Source organism: Schistocerca gregaria, chromosome 7, assembly GCF_023897955.1.
Source record: "Schistocerca gregaria isolate iqSchGreg1 chromosome 7, iqSchGreg1.2, whole genome shotgun sequence".
NCBI classification, from domain to species: domain Eukaryota; kingdom Metazoa; phylum Arthropoda; class Insecta; order Orthoptera; family Acrididae; genus Schistocerca; species Schistocerca gregaria.
Window position 1 is genome coordinate 99,394,541 of NC_064926.1, and position 18,217 is coordinate 99,412,757.

The 18,217-nt window shown below is 41.8% G+C and overlaps 1 protein-coding gene across 2 annotated transcripts in view; it reads left to right on the plus strand.

The window, feature by feature from the left end:
• Positions 1-18,217, plus strand: part of LOC126281569 (ubiquitin-associated protein 1-like) — a 77,794-nt gene that overhangs the window by 36,867 nt on the left and 22,710 nt on the right. For both annotated transcript variants that reach the window (XM_049980642.1, XM_049980643.1), the window contains one exon: positions 944-1,153. In XM_049980642.1, the coding sequence (XP_049836599.1) occupies positions 944-1,153 (210 nt within the window). The remainder of the gene's footprint in view (positions 1-943; positions 1,154-18,217) is intronic.

Consider the following 18,217-nt stretch of genomic DNA (forward strand, 5'->3'; position numbering starts at 1 on the left):
GCCTTGTATGAGAATCCCACCAGGAAGTTATTTCATTGGATGCTAATGAATGTACAGAAAGTTTGGAACTAATGTTCTGGCTCTGTTTGGCTATCTAACTCAATCATCATATATTCCCATGTTCTCTAAATCTTGTCTTATCACATTAATACAGTTCTGCCACCATTATACAGAATACTATGAGCTGTTAGCAACCAGGTATTTGGATGATACGGTAGCTTTCATACGCACTTTAACATGTAAGATACTGCAATTAAATGTTGCATAAACAATAACAAACATCAGTTAATATAAACAAGAGAAGCCAACATTACAGTAGGTATATTGATAGAGTGGGTTTGGTTTTCTTTGTTGCTTGGTACTCTTTAAACTGAAATTATGAAGCATTAAATAAAATAAGAACTCACCAGTGATGGTACAGAAACTCAAAGCACATTTAAGTAAGGGGATGAGAAATGGGTATTATGCCCTTTGCTTAGTACTGTAGTACATACACTGATTAATTTCTGGCCTTCTACATTTTTGATAAAATATTTTTTTATTTGTTATAATTTATTTTTCAATGCAGGCTAAAGACTTCCCATAAGGAAATGTAATTTGGAATTTTTGGTAAAAATAGCGTGAAAAATAAATTACTGGTTATTGTAATGTGTACCTTTGGTATGAGTTTTGTTGGGAGTCTCCTGCATCCATTGTTGATGCTTATGATATTTTACATAATCAGACTCTGTTTCAAAATGTTCTTAATGATCATTTAAAATTTTGTGGCCTAAATAGCAGCCTGTTCCAGCAGCTGTCATCTTCAAAGTGTGTTGAAAAATCTAGTTACAGTAATAATATTATTAGTGACTTACCAATCTGAAAAATTTATGCATTTATTCAAAGGCTATTGGTCTTGAGAAGATCAATTCAACAATGAATTGTGATTGTGTGTCTAACACAGAACTGGAAACCTTGGCCAGATTTGGATAGCCCAGACCAGTCTGCGGCTTTGAAGACCACTAACAAAGAAAAATGTGCGTGCCCACTACCTAATCCATTTGCTGAACTCAGTGTTGAAGAACAAAATCTTGCCATACACATAAGTGAAATGGGTTTTCCTTTACCACGTACAGCAAGAGCTTGTCAACTCGTGGGAAGTGATGATAAGAAGGTGAGTAGATGGGAAAATTAATAGCAAATATGTATCACAATGAATACAAACTTAACTGGTAATAAAACATTGTTCCCTAATTCGTTTAGTAGGATAGCTATATGTAATTATATATATTTTTCCTGTTCTTTTTGATAGAGTACTGATATGAATTAAAGTGTTAAATCTTCAGCATTGTTATATTTTTAAGAAAAAATTGTTACTGAAACTGAAGTTGTTTATCTGTGTTGATGAGTTCAAACACTACAAGCAGCAATGTGATACAACACTGCATGTTATCATTAATGGTTTGAAGTACACTCCTGGAAATTGAAATAAGAACACTGTGAATTCATTGTCCCAGGAAGGGTAAACTTTATTAACACATTCCTGGGGTCAGATACATCACATGATCACACTGACAGAACCACAGGCGCACAGACACAGGCAACAGAGCACGCACAATGTCGGCACTAGTACAGTGTATATCCACCTTTCGCAGCAATGCAGGCTGCTATTCTCCCATGGAGACGATCGTAGAATGCTGGATGTAGTCCTGTGGAACGGCTTGCCATGCCATTTCCACCTGGCGCCTCAGTGGGGCCAGCGTTCGTGCTGGACGTGCAGACCGCGTGAGACGACGCTTCATCCAGTCCCAAACATGCTCAATGGGGGACAGATCCGGAGATCTTGCTGGCCAGGATAGTTGACTTACACCTTCTAGAGCACGTTCGGTGACACGGGATACATGCGGACGTGCATTGTCCTGTTGGAACAGCAAGTTCCCTTGCCGGTCTAGGAATGGTAGAACGATGGGTTCGATGACGGTTTGGATGGACCGTGCACTATTCAGTGTCCCCTCGACGATCACCAGAGGTGTACGGCCAGTGTAGGAGATCGCTCCCCACACCATGATGCCGGGTGTTGGCCCTGTGTGCCTCGGTCGTATGCAGTCCTGATTGTGGCGCTCACCTGCATGGCGCCAAACACTCATACGACCATCATTGGCACCAAGGCAGAAGCGACTCTCATCGCTGAAGACGACACGTCTCCATTCGTCCCTCTATTCACACCTGTCGCGACACCACTGGAGGCGGGCTCCACGATGTTGGCGCGTGAGCGGAAGACGGCCTAACGGTGTGCGGGACCGTAGCCCAGCTTCATGGAGACGGTTGCGAATGGTCCTCGCCAATACCCCAGGAGCAACAGTGTCCCTAATTTGCTGGGAAGTGGCTGTGCGGTCCCCTACGGCACTGTGTAGGATCCTACTGTCTTGGCGTGCATCCGTGCGTCGCTGCGGTCCGGTCCCAGGTCGACGGGCACGTGCACCTTCCGCCGACCACTAGCGACAACATCGACGTACTGTGGAGACCTCACGCCCCACGTGTTGAGCAATTCGGCGGTACGTCCACCCGGCCTCCCGCATGCCCACTATACGCCCTCGCTCAAAGTCCGTCAACTGCACATACGGTTCACGTCCACGCTGTCGCGGCATGCTACCATTGTTAAAGACTGCGATGGAGCTCCGTATGCCACGGCAAACTGGCTGACACTGACGGCGGCGGTGCACAAATGCTGCGCAACTAGCGCCATTCGACGGCCGACACCGCGGTTCCTGGTGTGTCCGCTGTGCCGTGCGTGTGATCATTGCTTGTACAGCCCTCTCGCAGTGTCCGGAGCAAGTATGGTGGGTCTGACACACCGGTGTCAATGTGTTCTTTTTTCCATTTCCAGGAGTGTAGATTGAGTAAGCTTTGTCCATTATAATTAGACAGCAATTTGTTATACTCATAGGACTTGGGGTTCATTCCACAACAGAAGGTCTTTGGCTTTTACTGAAAATTCTATATTTTCATACAGTGTGTGCACACTCAAACACAAGTTGGGCAGAAGTGGTCTATGTGATCTTGTGGCATAAATGCCATTTTCATGAGAGCATCTGAAAAATATATTTACAAATCAAATCAGTTAGTGCTAATATCTGCACAACATTGTCAGAATATGGTATTTTTGTTTCTTCAGGAACTCGTGTAAATTTCTGAGCCTTTAGTGGCACGTATTATATACAGATGACCTCTGTCATGACAATTTCATCAATTTTTATTACCTGGGATCCTTTTCAGGCTGGGAGTGGACGTTGTACCAGTTTACAGCAAAAGCTCTTTTTATGTTACGATATTTACAGTCTCCTGTGGGCTGCAAGCACAATTTGTAGCATACTTGTGGGCTTGCTGTCATTTTCACTTGCGAACGTGCCACATACAGTCTAACATAAATGTTCAGAGACTCTTAACTAGAGTGACATGTGTGCTGTAGTAGTCTTACACGTGGGGTTTTATGTATTTATTTTAGTTTCTTGTTCTTGAGTTGTTTCAGCTCAGTGTAACTGTTTTATTTTTATAATCCACATTTCTGCGGATCCCATTATACTGTTAACAAATGTGTAATGAGATGATAAGAATCAGAAGTAAATAGAAGTAACACGTATTGATTATATGTTACAATGTATAACAAGATATGTTGTATCTTGTTACTTTGTATTGTAGGACTATTCAGAGATCAGCTGCAACAGAACAGTATCAACAAATTAATAATCTGAGAGTCTTTGCAATACCAGAATAACTTGGTGAAAATACAGGTGTGTTTATTAGTATTGCTCCTGAAAAATTTCATGAATAGCTTTTAGAACCTGCTGTTGATAGGAGCTGGAGAATAGAGTGCTGGCTGGTAAATTCGACAAAACATAGACCTATCATAATAAAGTTCATATCCTATTTGACTTATTTGAAGCCATCAGGGCAAAGAGGAAACTATCAAACTCGGGAGTGACTAGGTGAGAGGAGCTTACATCTGAAACGATGAAAATATTTAACATTGCAATCTCCTAGTTATGGATGCAGAATGTGAGGGCAGGATAATTGTAAAGACAGCTGCAGGAAAGAAGTCAGTGAGCAGCAACATGGTTCTTAAAAATTTCAACTGTAAGCCCCAAATTATATTCTTTTGTTAATAAGCATTGAACTTTCTAATTTTTTCCTTTAAAATAGTTTCCTGTTATTATCATTTGTTTCTTTATTATTACTTGTACTACTAATTAATTCCATTTACTGTTCAATTATCATACTTACAGTATCAATATAGTCTGAATTTCAGTACTTTCTCATTGTTCTCACAGTTATTTGATCTTGATTACTAATTTACTTTCAAATTATCATTTTATTCTTTAGTCTTAGATAATCTCTTTCTCAATTGTTCTCACTATTTCCTTTTACATATTTTTTATTCTGGTTCAGTAAAATTGCTGTTGTTACTTCCTTACACTTTAATATACTGTTTACTATGTTGCTATTGTATCAACTGATCTTTCTTTTCATATAACTAATGCAGCTGTGAATATAACATGCTCTTATGGAAGCTTACCCGACATTAAACATCTCTGACCAGTCCACTCTGTCTCTGACCTTCGCACTGACTGTTTTGGCTTTGTGCACCCCTCCCTTCTCATTCTCCTCACATTTTGCAAACACTGGGCCATTCCAGTTGTCAGACAACTGCCCATCTTACATGTTGGCTTTTCACATAGGTGACTCATGATGGTTTTATGCTACAACTCACAGAAGCAAATGTACAGTCTTTACCAGCGCACTTTTCGGAATTACACTACATGTTTCAGAACCTTTACTTTCATATCATACTCCTGTTGGAGGAGCTGAGTACCACCTCCAGCTAGCATGAGACAGATGTAGCAGATGAGGGGATGATGTGGCTCTATATATACACAAACTTGTATGCATGTGTAATTGTTGCTGGAGATATAAACATAAATCTTCTAAATGACTGTCCATTTGTTTAAAAATTCAGGCCTATACATCCCTGCTTAAACCTTAAACTGCTTCCACTTGGCCCAACTAGCCATGCAGCAGGCACTCGTATGTTCATTGATACATCTCCATTGCCTGGCATATCTGTTCATGATGTGATATTCATGACTGACTTTTTGCAATGTGCAAAGAATAAACACTAAGTAGTGTTTTTTTTCCCCAAGTGCATGAATGTGTGTGAGCTTACAGCTGACGCCTGTGGTATTTCTTGGCAAGTAACAGCAGGAAATAGCTTCAATGTAGGATTCCCAGGTATGTGAGTGGCTCAAAGACTTCTTAAATAATAGAACCCAGTGTGTTGTCCTCAATGGTTAGTGTTCATCGGAAAAGAGGGTATCATCAGGAGCGCCCCAGGGAAGTGCTCTTGCTATAGACATAAATGATCTGACTGGCTGGGTGTCTGCAACTGTTTGGTGACGACACTATGATATACACGAATGTGTCATAGCTGAGTGACTGTAAGAGGATACAAGATGACTTGGACAGAATTTCTAGTAGGTGCGATGAATGACAGTTTGCAGAAATTGTAAGTTAGTGCAGATGAGTAAGAAAAAAATCATGAAACATTTGAATAAACCTTTAATAGTGTGTTGCTTGACACACATCAAGAGCAATACGAGATGAAATGGGCTTGTAAGGTTGGTGTAGAAGGTGAATTGTTGACTTCGTTCTGCTGGGAGAATTTTGGGGAAGTGTAGCTCATCTATAAAGGAAACAATGTTCAGAACACTAACCTATTCTGGAGTAGTGTTAGAGTATTTGGGATCCCTACCAGGTCAGATTGAAGGAGGCATGCTACTGGATTTGTTACCAGTGTGTTCAGTCAGGGCACAGGTACTATGGAGATGCTTTGTGAACTCGAATGGGAATCCCTGGATGGAAGAAGACTCTTTCTGTGATGCACTGTTGAGGAAATTAAGAGAAGTGGCATTTGAAGCAGACTCCAGAATAAGTTTACTGCCACCAATATACATTTTGCATAATGACCGCAAAGATAAGAGCAGAGAAATTAAGACTCCTACAGACGCTTAGAGTTTTTCCCTCGTTCTATTTGTGAGTGGAAGAGAAAAGAAAATGACTAGTAGTGGTAGAGTGCACCTTCTGACGTGCACCATACAGTTGCTTTCATAGTATGGTATGTATTATGTAGTATATAATTTCACTTAAAGATTCAATAATTTATAAGATAAACGTACTTCTCTAAAACCTGTAAGAGTAAAGATAGTGTGTGCACCATGGCTTACAGATGATCCCAAATACGCCAACCTTTGATAATTTTCTTGCCTGCAAGCAAATACACAATCAAGTTATTCAGTCTGAGAGAAATTCAAAACTCAGATATGCTCATGTCTTAACTGAGGACTTCTTACGTGTCTACTATCTCGTGGAAAAATCTGACATACAGGAATTGACAACCTCAAACCTACATCTGAACCTCTAGCTGCTGTTGAGGATCTAAATCATTATTTTGCCACACCAGCACCTTTACTTGATCAATGCACAAGGGTGCAAACTAAAAAAACACTGCAGCTGTAATGTTTAATATAGTCAGTAAGTCAGTTGTACGAATTTGTTCGACAGCTGCAGGATAAAATGATGGTACAGTGAAAATGATCACTTTCTGCATTGATCAACTACTACCCAAAATAACATTTTTAACCTCTTTCTCATCTCTAGCATCTTCCCAACAGCCTGGAAGGAAACAATTATCCAGGAAGGAATCTGCCAGAGAATCCTCCAACTACAGGCTCATTTACCTCCTACCAGCATTATATAAAGCTTTGGGATACTTAGCTCACTATTGAGTTACTAGTTACTGACAAATACCAGCCAAAAATCTCAGCATGACAACTGCTTTTATGTAAGTGACTGAAGAATTGAAATGAGCTATGTACAAACAAGAGGCAACTACTTGGTGCTTTTGGACTTCAGCTAAGTTTTGACACTGTCAGCTTTGATGTTCTAGCTGCTAAATTCCCAAAACAGAAATGTTTTTCAAGTGTTATACAGTAGTTCCACACATACCTTACATCCCAACATCGATGACTGGAACAAAAAGGTCACAAGGAGTAAATGTAGTATGAGGATCAGTAGGGAGTCCCTTACTTTCCTCATTACATGTTCACTTATTTGCTAACAACCTTCAGTTGTATATAAGTAAAAGTCCAGCAAACTTGCGCGCAGCCTGCCAGCATTTACATGCTTACTTGCCATATTAGGGTGGTCGCAGCATACAGATCTAAAATGCAAGCAGCCTTAGTTGCTGACAAAAGACTTATCACATCTTCATTCAGAGAATCTCATCCACCCTTAGTCCTAAATGTTTCAGAAATAACTGCAAAGAACTTACGAATAATTTACTACAGAAGCATAAAAATGTGTTACCTCTCAAGCTTAAAGACAAACTGTTGTAATCACTAATACTTTCAGTACATAAGTATGGTAATTCCATTCTTCAAGAACGTTCGAATGAGAGTTCGTGCCACCTGGAACTGGCAATGAAGGGGTGTGTGTGATACATTTGTGAATTTCAACTGTATTACTCCTGCTTACAAACAGTTATCATGAATACATGCCAATAAGCATGGAGATTATCAAATTCTGTGTTTGCTGTACCTTCTTTCCAGTTATTGCACTCCCTGTTGTTTATCTTCAGCTCTTACTCCACAATCTCAGCACAGTGCAGCAGAAATAGTGGTCCTCGTACTGGTTCTCATGAAAGTCAAATCTTCTCTGTAGCAATACAAAACACAGCAATCGTCTCTATATCACTACATAACAAAGTCATTTTCTCAGTGTAATTTTCTACCTCAGGAATCCAACTTTGGAATGATGTTTGTTAATATAGCAGAGACATTAAATGCTTTCCAAACTTACAAAGAAACCTACTGTCACAATAGCTATCTCTTCCATATACTTGTCTGCAGCAAATTCTTGTCAGAACACCCCACTGCCCCCCCCCCCCCCCCCCCCCGCCCAAAAATCACTATTCTCTCGCCTTTTTCTGTAAATTTCTGTATTGAAAGTCTGTTTTTCCTTAACAGCAGTTATGACTGTCATTTCAACCTTATCGTCTTTCATTGTCCCTTCAGTTTTTGGTGATGTTAAGGTGGCTTCAGACGTGCTAAACCAATGACTATTATTAAACAATGGTATTAGAGATAAAGTTAGTGAACTGCTTATAGATGCTGACTCTAAAATTATTGGTGTGTTGGAGCACCACTGAAATAATTAGACAATTTAGAGGCTTCTTTTACCAGGATACAGATTGGCTGGCTGTTTTTCAAGGAGTTCATTGCGGTGTGGGGGGGAGTGGCCATGTATAAAAAACAGTATTCTGTTTGAGTCCTTAGATGTATCGGAGCACTGCACTGAACAGATATTTGAATGTCATGCAGGGGCAATTGAATTTAGTGAATCTAAACTTCTAATAGTCGTTGTGTATAGGTCCCCTAACTCTGACTTCAGAGCATTTCTGCTCAAGCTAGAGAGGGTTCTTGATTCACTTTATAGGCAGTACCAGAAATTAGTTATATGTGATGACTTCAATATCAGTTTTGTATATGATGGTGCAAGAAAAAGGATGTTGGTAGATCTCCTAAATTCGTATGATCTGATGCAGACTGTGTTTTTTCCAACATGGGTGCAAGGGAACAGTAGCACCGCCATAGACAATATTTTTTATTCATTCATCATTACTACTTAGGCATTCTGTCAGTAAAGAGTGAATGGCCTTTCAGACCATTATGCACAAATTTTAACACTGAAAGGCTTTCATACTCAAACAAATGTCACATATAACTACAAACTATGTAGGAAAGTTAATGCAACAGCAATAGAGAGTTTTTAAACCTTGTCTGGGAAAAAGAGTGGCAGGATGTTCATAATGCCAATAACATAGATGATAAATATAATGCTTTCCTTAATACATATCTCGTGCTCTATGAGAGTTGCTTTCCATTAGAACATTCTAAACTGGGTACTAGCAGTAATAGGCAGACCAGATGGCTGACTAGTGGGATAGGGATATCTTGTAGAACAAAGCGGGATTTATGTCAAAATGTTGGAAGTAGTCCCAATCAAGCTACAGTAGCCCATTACAAACAGTATATTAAGGTGCTTAAAAATGTTACTAGGAAGGCAAAGCGTATGTGGTATGCAAATAGAATTGCTAATTCACAAGATAAAATTAAAACCATATGGTCAGTTGTGAAGGAAGTGTCTGGTCAGCAGCATAGGGTCAACGATATAAAGTCAGTTCATGGTAAAAATATTTCTGTTACTGATAAATCAGATATATGTACACTATTTAACAATCATTTCCTGAGCATTGTTGGTGAATTAAATAAAAATTTAGTTTCTACAGAGAATCACATAACTTTCTTGGCAAATGCCGTTCTGAGATTGATGTCTTACTCTGTGATATAGACAAGAGGGAGATTGGTTCAATAATTAAATCACTGAACACTAAGGACTCTCATTGTTATGATGGAGTGCCTAGCAGAATAATAAAGTACTGTGCTGCACATGTTAGCCCTGTATTTAGCTATATATTCCTTTAGGAATTGTCAGTTTCCTGAACGAATAAAGTACTCAGTAGAAAACACTTTATAAAAAGGGAGAAAGGGCTAATGTAGACAATTTTAGATCTATTTCTATGCCATTAGTGTTTGCTAAGGTTATTGAAGAGGCTGTGTATGTAAGGATGATTGATCATTTTATATCACATGATTTGCTATCAAATGTACAGTTCAGGTTTAGAAGTCATTTAACAACTGAAAATGCTATATTCTCTATTATCTGTGAGGTACTCGATGGCTTAAACAAAAGTTTTCGAACGCTAGGCATATTTTTTCATTTAACTAAGGCGTTTGATTGTGTTGATCACAAAATAATGCTCCAGAAGCTGGACTGTTATGGAATACGGGGAGTAGCTCACAATTGGTTCACCTCTTACTTCAGCAACTGACAGCAAAAGGTCAGTCATTATTCACAATGTTGAGAATGGTTGGGCTGTGGGGTCTGAATGAATGGGGTATGGTCAAGTGGAGGATACCCTAGGGATCAGTGTTGGGGCGACTTCTGTTCCTTATTTATATAAATGACATGCCCTCTAGTATTTCGGGTAACTCTAAAATATTTCTGTTTGCTGATGTAAAGAATGTTGTGTGCAACATTGGCTCGGTTTCAAATGGTTCAGTTCATGACCTAAGTTCATGACTTGTAGAAAGTAAACTAATGCTAAATCACAGTAGGACTCAGTTTTTACAGTTTCTAACACACAATTCAACAAACCTGGCATTTTAATTTCACAGAATGGGCATATGATTAGTGAAACTGAACAATTCAGATTTATTGATGTTCAGATACATAGTAAACTGTTGTGGAAAGCCCACATTCAGGATCTTGTTCAAAGACTTAATGCTGCCATTTTTACTATTCGAACGGTATCTGAAGTGAGTGATCGTTCAACACAAAAATTAGTCTACTTTGATTATTTTCATTTGCTTATGTCATATGGTATTATATTTTGGCATAATTCTTCCCATTCTAAAAAGATATTTTTGGCTCAGAAACGGGGGGTTCGGGCAATAAGTGGTGTAAGTTGACGAACCTTGAAAAATTAAGCTGATTCTTGTATTGTTGATTGTGTTTACTTAAACTTATGGACTGACTTTTTTCAGAGTCATAAACGTTTGAGTTTTTTACCTCTTATTTCTTTTATGTTGTAATTTCATGTACTGACACATTCTATGACCTTGGAGATTTGCTCCTCAATTAGGTCCTACAGAACTTGATGTGTAAATAAATAAATAAAGTCCAGGTTGGGCTGTCAACATTTATGGAATGGACAGTGTGTTACTCATCGTAAAAATGACATGTTGATTTGCAACAGGCACAATGAAAAGACTTTCACACATAAAGCTTTTGGCCGAAGCCTTCATCAGAAAAGAGACACTCACATACATTCACACAAGCAAGCACACCTCACACATAAATAACTACTATCCCTGGCTGCTGAGGGCAGGCATACTTAAATGCATCAAATGAAAACAACAGTCCATAGTGGAGCGAGGAAGGGGAAGGGGTTACAGGGTATGGGTGGAGAAAGAAAAAACAATGCTGCCTGGCAAAGCGTGTAGGGACTAGAGATGGCAGACAAGGCTAACTGGACTGGTGCAGAGAGGAGGGGGTGGGGGGGAAGCACAGAAGCAGGATGAACTGGCAGAGAGCAGTGCACAATGAGGGGGAGGGGATGTGAGTTGGGTAGTGGGACAGAGGGGGCTGAAACTGTTGGGTAGAGGGTGTGGGAATACACAGGTTCAGGCCAGAATGATTTCAGTAGCAGAGAATGTGTTTTGAGGATAACTGCTACCTGCGCTGTTGACAAAAGCAGGTGGTGAAGGGAAGGGTCCAGATGGTCCAGGTTGTGAAGCAGCCATTGAAAGCAAGCATGTTCATGCAACTCTTGGCCAGAATTTGGCAGTAGCCGCCCATCCTGGTGGATAGCTAGTTGTTGTTCATACCAATATAAAAAGCTGTGCAATGATTGCAGCAGCTTTGGTACACAACATTGCAGCTTTCACTTCTGATGGGGTAGAATAAGTCTGTGTCAGGACTGGAACAGGAAGTGCTGGGTGGGTGGATCTTGCACTTTGGTCTTTCACAGGTATATGATCCCTGTGGCAAGGGGTTGGGATTTGGAGTGACATAGGGATGGACTAGGATGTTGTGGAGGTTGGGTAGGTGATAGAAAACCACTTTAGGTGGGGTGGGAGTGACCTTGGATGGGACGTCCCTCAGTTCAGGGCATGGTGGTAGATAATCAAAGCCCTGTGATGGATGTGGTGCAGTTGTTCCAGAAGGATGTTGTTCACTTGTTCCAGTCTGGAGTGGTATTGGGTGGAGAGGGGTGAGCTCCTTTGTAGCTGGCTCTTGGAGGTGGTGGGAAGGTTGGGGGTGTGATGGGATATAGCATGGGAAATCTGTTTGGATCTAGGACTGTGGGACAGTGCCTTGTGGTGGGAGGGTTTGTGGTGTGTTGGGATATAGCATGGGAAATCTGTTTGGATCTAGGACTGGGGCACAGTGCCTATCTGTGAAGGCATTTGTGAGACCTTCAGTGTACTGGGCAAGGGAGCTGCCATCACTGCAAGCATGACATCTCCAGGTGCCTAGGCTGTATATTCTTGGTGTCGAAGAGATAGCAACTGTCAAAATACAGGTACTGTTGGTGGCTTTACAGTGGCCAGAGGTGTGACTGTGTAGGTTAACATACAGGAATGTGGCACAATGGGTTGAGAAGGACCAAGTGGTGGGAAAGGAAGTGTTGAGATTCTGAAGGGATGAGGATAGGATGTCCTAGCCCTGAGCCCAGATCATGAAGATATCGCAGTGAACCTGGCCAGATCAGTGGTTGGGTTGTTGGTAGCCTAGGAAGGTTTCTTCTAGTGCCCATGGCTGTGTCACGTATTTGTGTGTTAGGATGTAGTTAGTAATGTGTATGAGGAATGACATAGTGGGTTTGGAATGTGAAGGACGTTGGGAGAGGAAGCTTTCAGTAGTGGCAAGATCATGGGCATGATGGATGTTGGTGTATAGGGAAGCGGCATAATGGAAAGTCCGTGTAGGGAATGGTTGGTATCTTTGATGTGGTATGCTAAATTTTGGGCAATAGGTTAGAGATGTTGGTCAGTGAGGGACAATATTCTTTCATTGAGAGCACAATAATTAGCTGCAATGGAGCATCCAGGATTGTTGGGTTTGTGGATTTTTGATAGATTGTAGAAGGTGGGCGTGTGAGGTGTGATAGGGCTGAGGAGGGAAATGGATTCAGATGAGAGGTTTTGGAAAGCCCCTAAGGCTTTCAGTGGGGATTAGACTTCCTGGATGAGATCACTCTGGCATAGTTTATAGGGGGTGGGGGGGTCAGCCAATCAATGGAGGGCTTCTGCCAGGTAGTCACAGTGATTCATGATAATAGTAGTGGATCCTTTGCCCATGTTGGAGTACCAATAACTATGAAAAGGATAGATTTCTTCTACCATAATGACACTTTGAGTTGCTTTCGATTGTTTTGATTTTGCCTAACAGCCTTTCCTCTATACCACAATCCTATGATATTTTCTTTTGTACTATTCTTACAAACCACATATGCTTTGACTTCTGAGCCACAGTGTATCAGTGGTCTTGTCCACACAGAACACATGCTTACATGACTGTGCAGATTGTTGGTGCACTTTCGCTTGTCCTAAATTCTTCCCACTGATGGTTTTTATTATTCCTAGTGAGCACATTTCCTTCCTCATTGTCACATATTTTCGCGTGTGTCATCCACACCTACTCATCCATACAAATGTGTGAACCATGACCAACTTCCCCCCCCCCCCCCCCCTCCCCTGATCCCACCATGCTCATATTCCCATACATCATTCGTTCCAGTCTTTTTTCCATATGTCTGAACATGTTTTACATAGTTATTTGTGCATGTTTTTACATGTTGTTGCTTATTTCTATGTATTTTTATGTATGTGTGTACTACTTCTCCTGGTAACCAGATCCCCTCACAAAGAATCCCTGATCCTGGGTAAAAATGCAGTCCCACATTGTGTTCCTTAAATGCTGCCTACACTATGGAATCTCCTCCCCCCCCCCCCCCACCTCCAGTGGCATAACTATAAAAATTCCTTTCTCTGGATCCCACCTCACCTTTCACGGTCACCTTTACCTTTTCAGATTTTGTCAGTCCCTGTTCCTCATGCACCTGGTAATGCAAAAACACGTCTCCATGGTACATATTCCACAACCATCTCTGCTCCCTGCTCCCTCCTCGTAGTGTGCTGTCCCTGCTATGTACATCACATCTCTGAAATTGATCCCTTGCACCTGGAAGAGCACTTGTAGCACTACATCCGTAAGTTACCCAGCCTGCTGAAAACCTGCTGCCATTTGGGGCACCACTGTCTAGCCCCTGTCCTACCCACCACATTCCTCCTTACCACCACCTCATAGCATCCAGACCTTGGTAGCTGACCTTTTCAACTTGCCACGTCCCCCCCAAATATCCCTTCCAACACTTCACCAAACCTAGAGCTGAACCAATCCCAGAACACTGTTGTTAACTTTTCCATCAAAATCCTCAGACCAACAGAGTTTGTCCTATCTGAAGGCCTCACCTTTAACCCTACACCCAAGTTGAATCATGTTGGGCTTGTCAAAGACCTAGTGTCCTTCTCCCTATCACTGCAACTGAAGCTAATCCAATTCCAACATTGAACCCTACCTCTCCCAATTCATACCACTATGTAACCACGATTCTCCCCTCACCACCTAACCACACCCTTGTCACTTTCCAGGGACTCCTTACCTCCAGCTGGGCCTCACCATACTAAGAACACAAACATTTTCACAGAAGACAGCTATACACAGCCTCAAAGCAGATCCTGGCCTAATGATCCTACCTGTAGACAAAGATTCCACCACTGTTGTCATGAATCTCAATGACTAACTAGTGGAAGGCTTCTGCCAATGTTCTGAACCCCCCCCCCAATCCCAAATCTATAAACTCCGCCAGACTGATTTCATCCCAAAAGTCCAACATAACCTCCAATCCGTGGTTAAAACTGTAGACCCTTCCCAGAACCTCTTCCCTGCAGCCATTTTCCTCCTCACTCCTATCACTCCCTGCACGTCCACATTCTACATTCTCCACAAACCTTACAATACTAGACACCCCATTGGATCTGGTTATCGTGCTTCCACTGAAAGAATTTTGACCCTGATTGACCAAGACTTCCAAACAATTGCCTGAAATCTAGTCTTCCACATCAAAGATAGCCCTACTTGTCACTGTTGATGACACTTCACTACACACTAACATCCCTCATGCTCATGCTGTTGAACACTACCTCTCCCAATGTCCTTCAGACTCCAAACCCTCTTCCTCATTCCTTATGCACCTTACTAACTGTATCCTAACACAAAACTATTTCTTCTTCAAAGGGAATGTATACAAACAAATCTGTAGTACATTCATGGGCACCTGCATGGCACCCTCCTATGCCAACCTGTTTATGGGCCACCTAGAGGAGGTGGCCTTCCTAGCCCCCCAAAATGCCAAAGTCTGGTTCAGGTTCATTGTTGATATCATCAAGACGTGGACTCAGGGCCATTTCTTCACAACCACAACACCTTCTCTTCCATCCACTTCACTTGATTCTTTTCCATCAAGTTTGCCACCTACCTGGGTGATGACCTCTTCCTCTTTGGGGGCTCCATCTACATCTCTGTCCACAGTAAATCCACCACCCACCAACAATTCCTGCATTTTGACAGTTGTCATCACTTCCACTCCAAAGAAATTCATCCCATACAGCCTGGCCAGCAGAGGATGGGGTATCTGCAGTGACAGCAGCTCCCTTGCCCAATATACTGAAGTTCTCGCACAGATCTTAACAGTTAAACACTAACCCCAGCCAGACATAGTTTGCAAACAGATTTCTTGCGCCATGTCAGTGTACACCCCAAATCCGTATCCATCACCCAAGAGAACCAGCTACAAAGCAGCTCCCCTTCAGCTCTCAATACCACCCCAGACTGGAAGAACTGAACCACATCTTTTGTCAGGTTTTTGATTAGCTATCATCATGCCCTGATGTGAGGGACAGCCTAACAAAGATCCTTCCCACCTTTCCAAAAATGGAGTTCAGCTGGCCTCCCAACCTCCGCAACATCCTAGCCCATCCCTGTGCGTCTCCCAATCCAACCCCCATGCCACACGTCTCATATCCCTGTGGGAGACCGAGGTGCAAGACCTGTCTAATCTCCCCCCCCCCCCCCCCCCCCCAAAATAAAAGAAACTTCCTGTTCCAGTCCTCTTAAGACATATCCTACCCCATCAGAGACTGGGCAACCTATGAAAGCAATCATGTTGTGTATCAGTTGTGGTGCAACCATTGCTCAGCTTTTTGTATTGGTATGACAACTGATAAGCTATCCACCAGGATGATCGACTGCTGCCAAACCTTGACCAAGAGCAAAGTGCATAACATGCAGCCAGACAAGACATGTTTGCTTTCAATGGCTGCTTCACAACCCTAGCCATAAGGATCCACATCTCCACCACGAGCTTTAATGAAATGTTCCGATGGTCTCCACTCCTAAAATCATCTGAGCCTCAACCTGTGTGATCTACTTACCCCACACCCTCCTCTCAATCCATCTCACCTGTCCTATCATATCCTCCCAACTCATGTCCTCTCACCATCATTGCGCACTGCTCTCTAACCAGTGCTCCCACCAATCTGTTCCCCTTCTCTGTGCCTCTTCTTGCCATTCCTTTTTTTTTTTCCTTTGCCTCCCTTCCCCACAGCCTCCCAGCACTGTACTAGGTAACCTTGTCTGCCACCTCTTAAGTTCATGCACCCTCAGCCAGGCAGCATTGTTTCCTCTTCCCCTACTACTTGTACCCTGTTATTCCTCCCCCTTTCCCCCTCCACTATGAATTGTTGCCTCCGTTTCACACATTTCAGTTTATCTGCCCTGAGCAGACAGAGGTAGTAGTTATGTACGACTGAAGTATGCTTAATCGTGTGAATGCATGTGATGAAGTCTTTGTCTGATAGTTGAATGTGTAATGGTCTTTCCATTGTGCCTGTCAGCAATTCAATGTGTTCATCTTTACCATGAGTAGCAGTCTATCGTTTCCATATTTGTCAGTCAATATTATTGTTGTCCCTAATGTCTGTTCTTATTATTATTATTATTATTATTATTATTATTATTATTTGTATTCATAATTATAATTGCTCTCATAATTATTTCTCATCTGTGCAGAAGCGAACCAAAAGTATTCACTGAAATTGAGAATGGTCTCTAATTTTTTGTGTGCTCTTTTTGGTCCAGTGGAAGAGTGGACCGTAAGGCCCTGATCTGGTCAATAAAGAAATGAATAAATATGACATTAAGATAGTGAGAGAGAGTCATATCAGTAGAAATGAAATTAGTTACAGAAGGCAAAGAGGATTATATGAGTAGAAAGTCTCTTAGGGGCCTATTTACTGTCAGCTGGGAGGATGCAGCCACCTAGGATATGGAGACTGGTTGTCCCCATCATTTCCAGAATATTTTAATCCACGTATATGTTTCAATTGTGGTCATTGGGTATGTTGTGGAGAACTGTATGGAAGGAAGGATGATAGAGATGACGCACAAGCTTGGATCAGATAAGGATGGGGAAGAAACTCAACTGTGCCCTTTTCTAAGAAACCATGTAAACCTCTTCCTTAATAGATTTAGGGAAACCATGGAAAACCTAAATTTGACCTCTGATGGGGGAATCAGGCCTTTTCAGTTTAGATTTGAGTGCAGTACTTTATTATAACGCATGATTGGAACATCTTATTCGCTGCTGGTGGGGGGGGGGGGGGAGCAAGGAACATATTGTGGGGGGGGGGGGGGAAGCAAGGAACATTGCTTTTTGTTAAGAAGGAGCACAGGTTTCCATGAAAAGAAACCACACTCATCGATCATAGGGTGAGCAATGTTCTGAGAAGATAAATAGAATTAAACGTAAACCTCTCATTAGTATGAGCTCTCTGAGGCCACTTCCACACTTCATCACAGTAGTGTGAGGCTTAAGCAGATATGTAGTTCTGTTTTTAATTTTTGTATGCCAGATTTGGATGCCATAATTTTCCCAATGTCTCACGTGGACTGAATTAGAGTTAGAAACTTATTGTCTTGATTTGTACAAATTTTATTTATAGGTTCAATATACATGAGAACTGTCGAGAACAATTGGTAAACTGCATAATCCTCCAGAGCTACCCAATACTCACTCACTCACTCTCTCTCTCTCTCTCTCTCTCTCTCTCTCTCTCTCTCTCTCTCTCACACACACACACACACACACACACACACACACACATTGTGTCAGCTTGGTATGATTTGGTGAGAGGGGAAAGAGGGTGGAGTGTAGGATGGCTGACAACAGGAAAGGAGTGGCAACAGGGTGATGAAATTAGACTGTGATATCAGTCAGTTCTCTTTGGACAGTTGGTGGTCATATCCACTTAAAGACAGTGCAAGTTACATCAACACTGGTATATAGCATGGCTACTTTCACAGATGGCCTTGATATGGCTGTAATGGGCCTGGAACAGGATGTTATGGATCAATGCGTAGGACAGATTTTGCCCCTGGA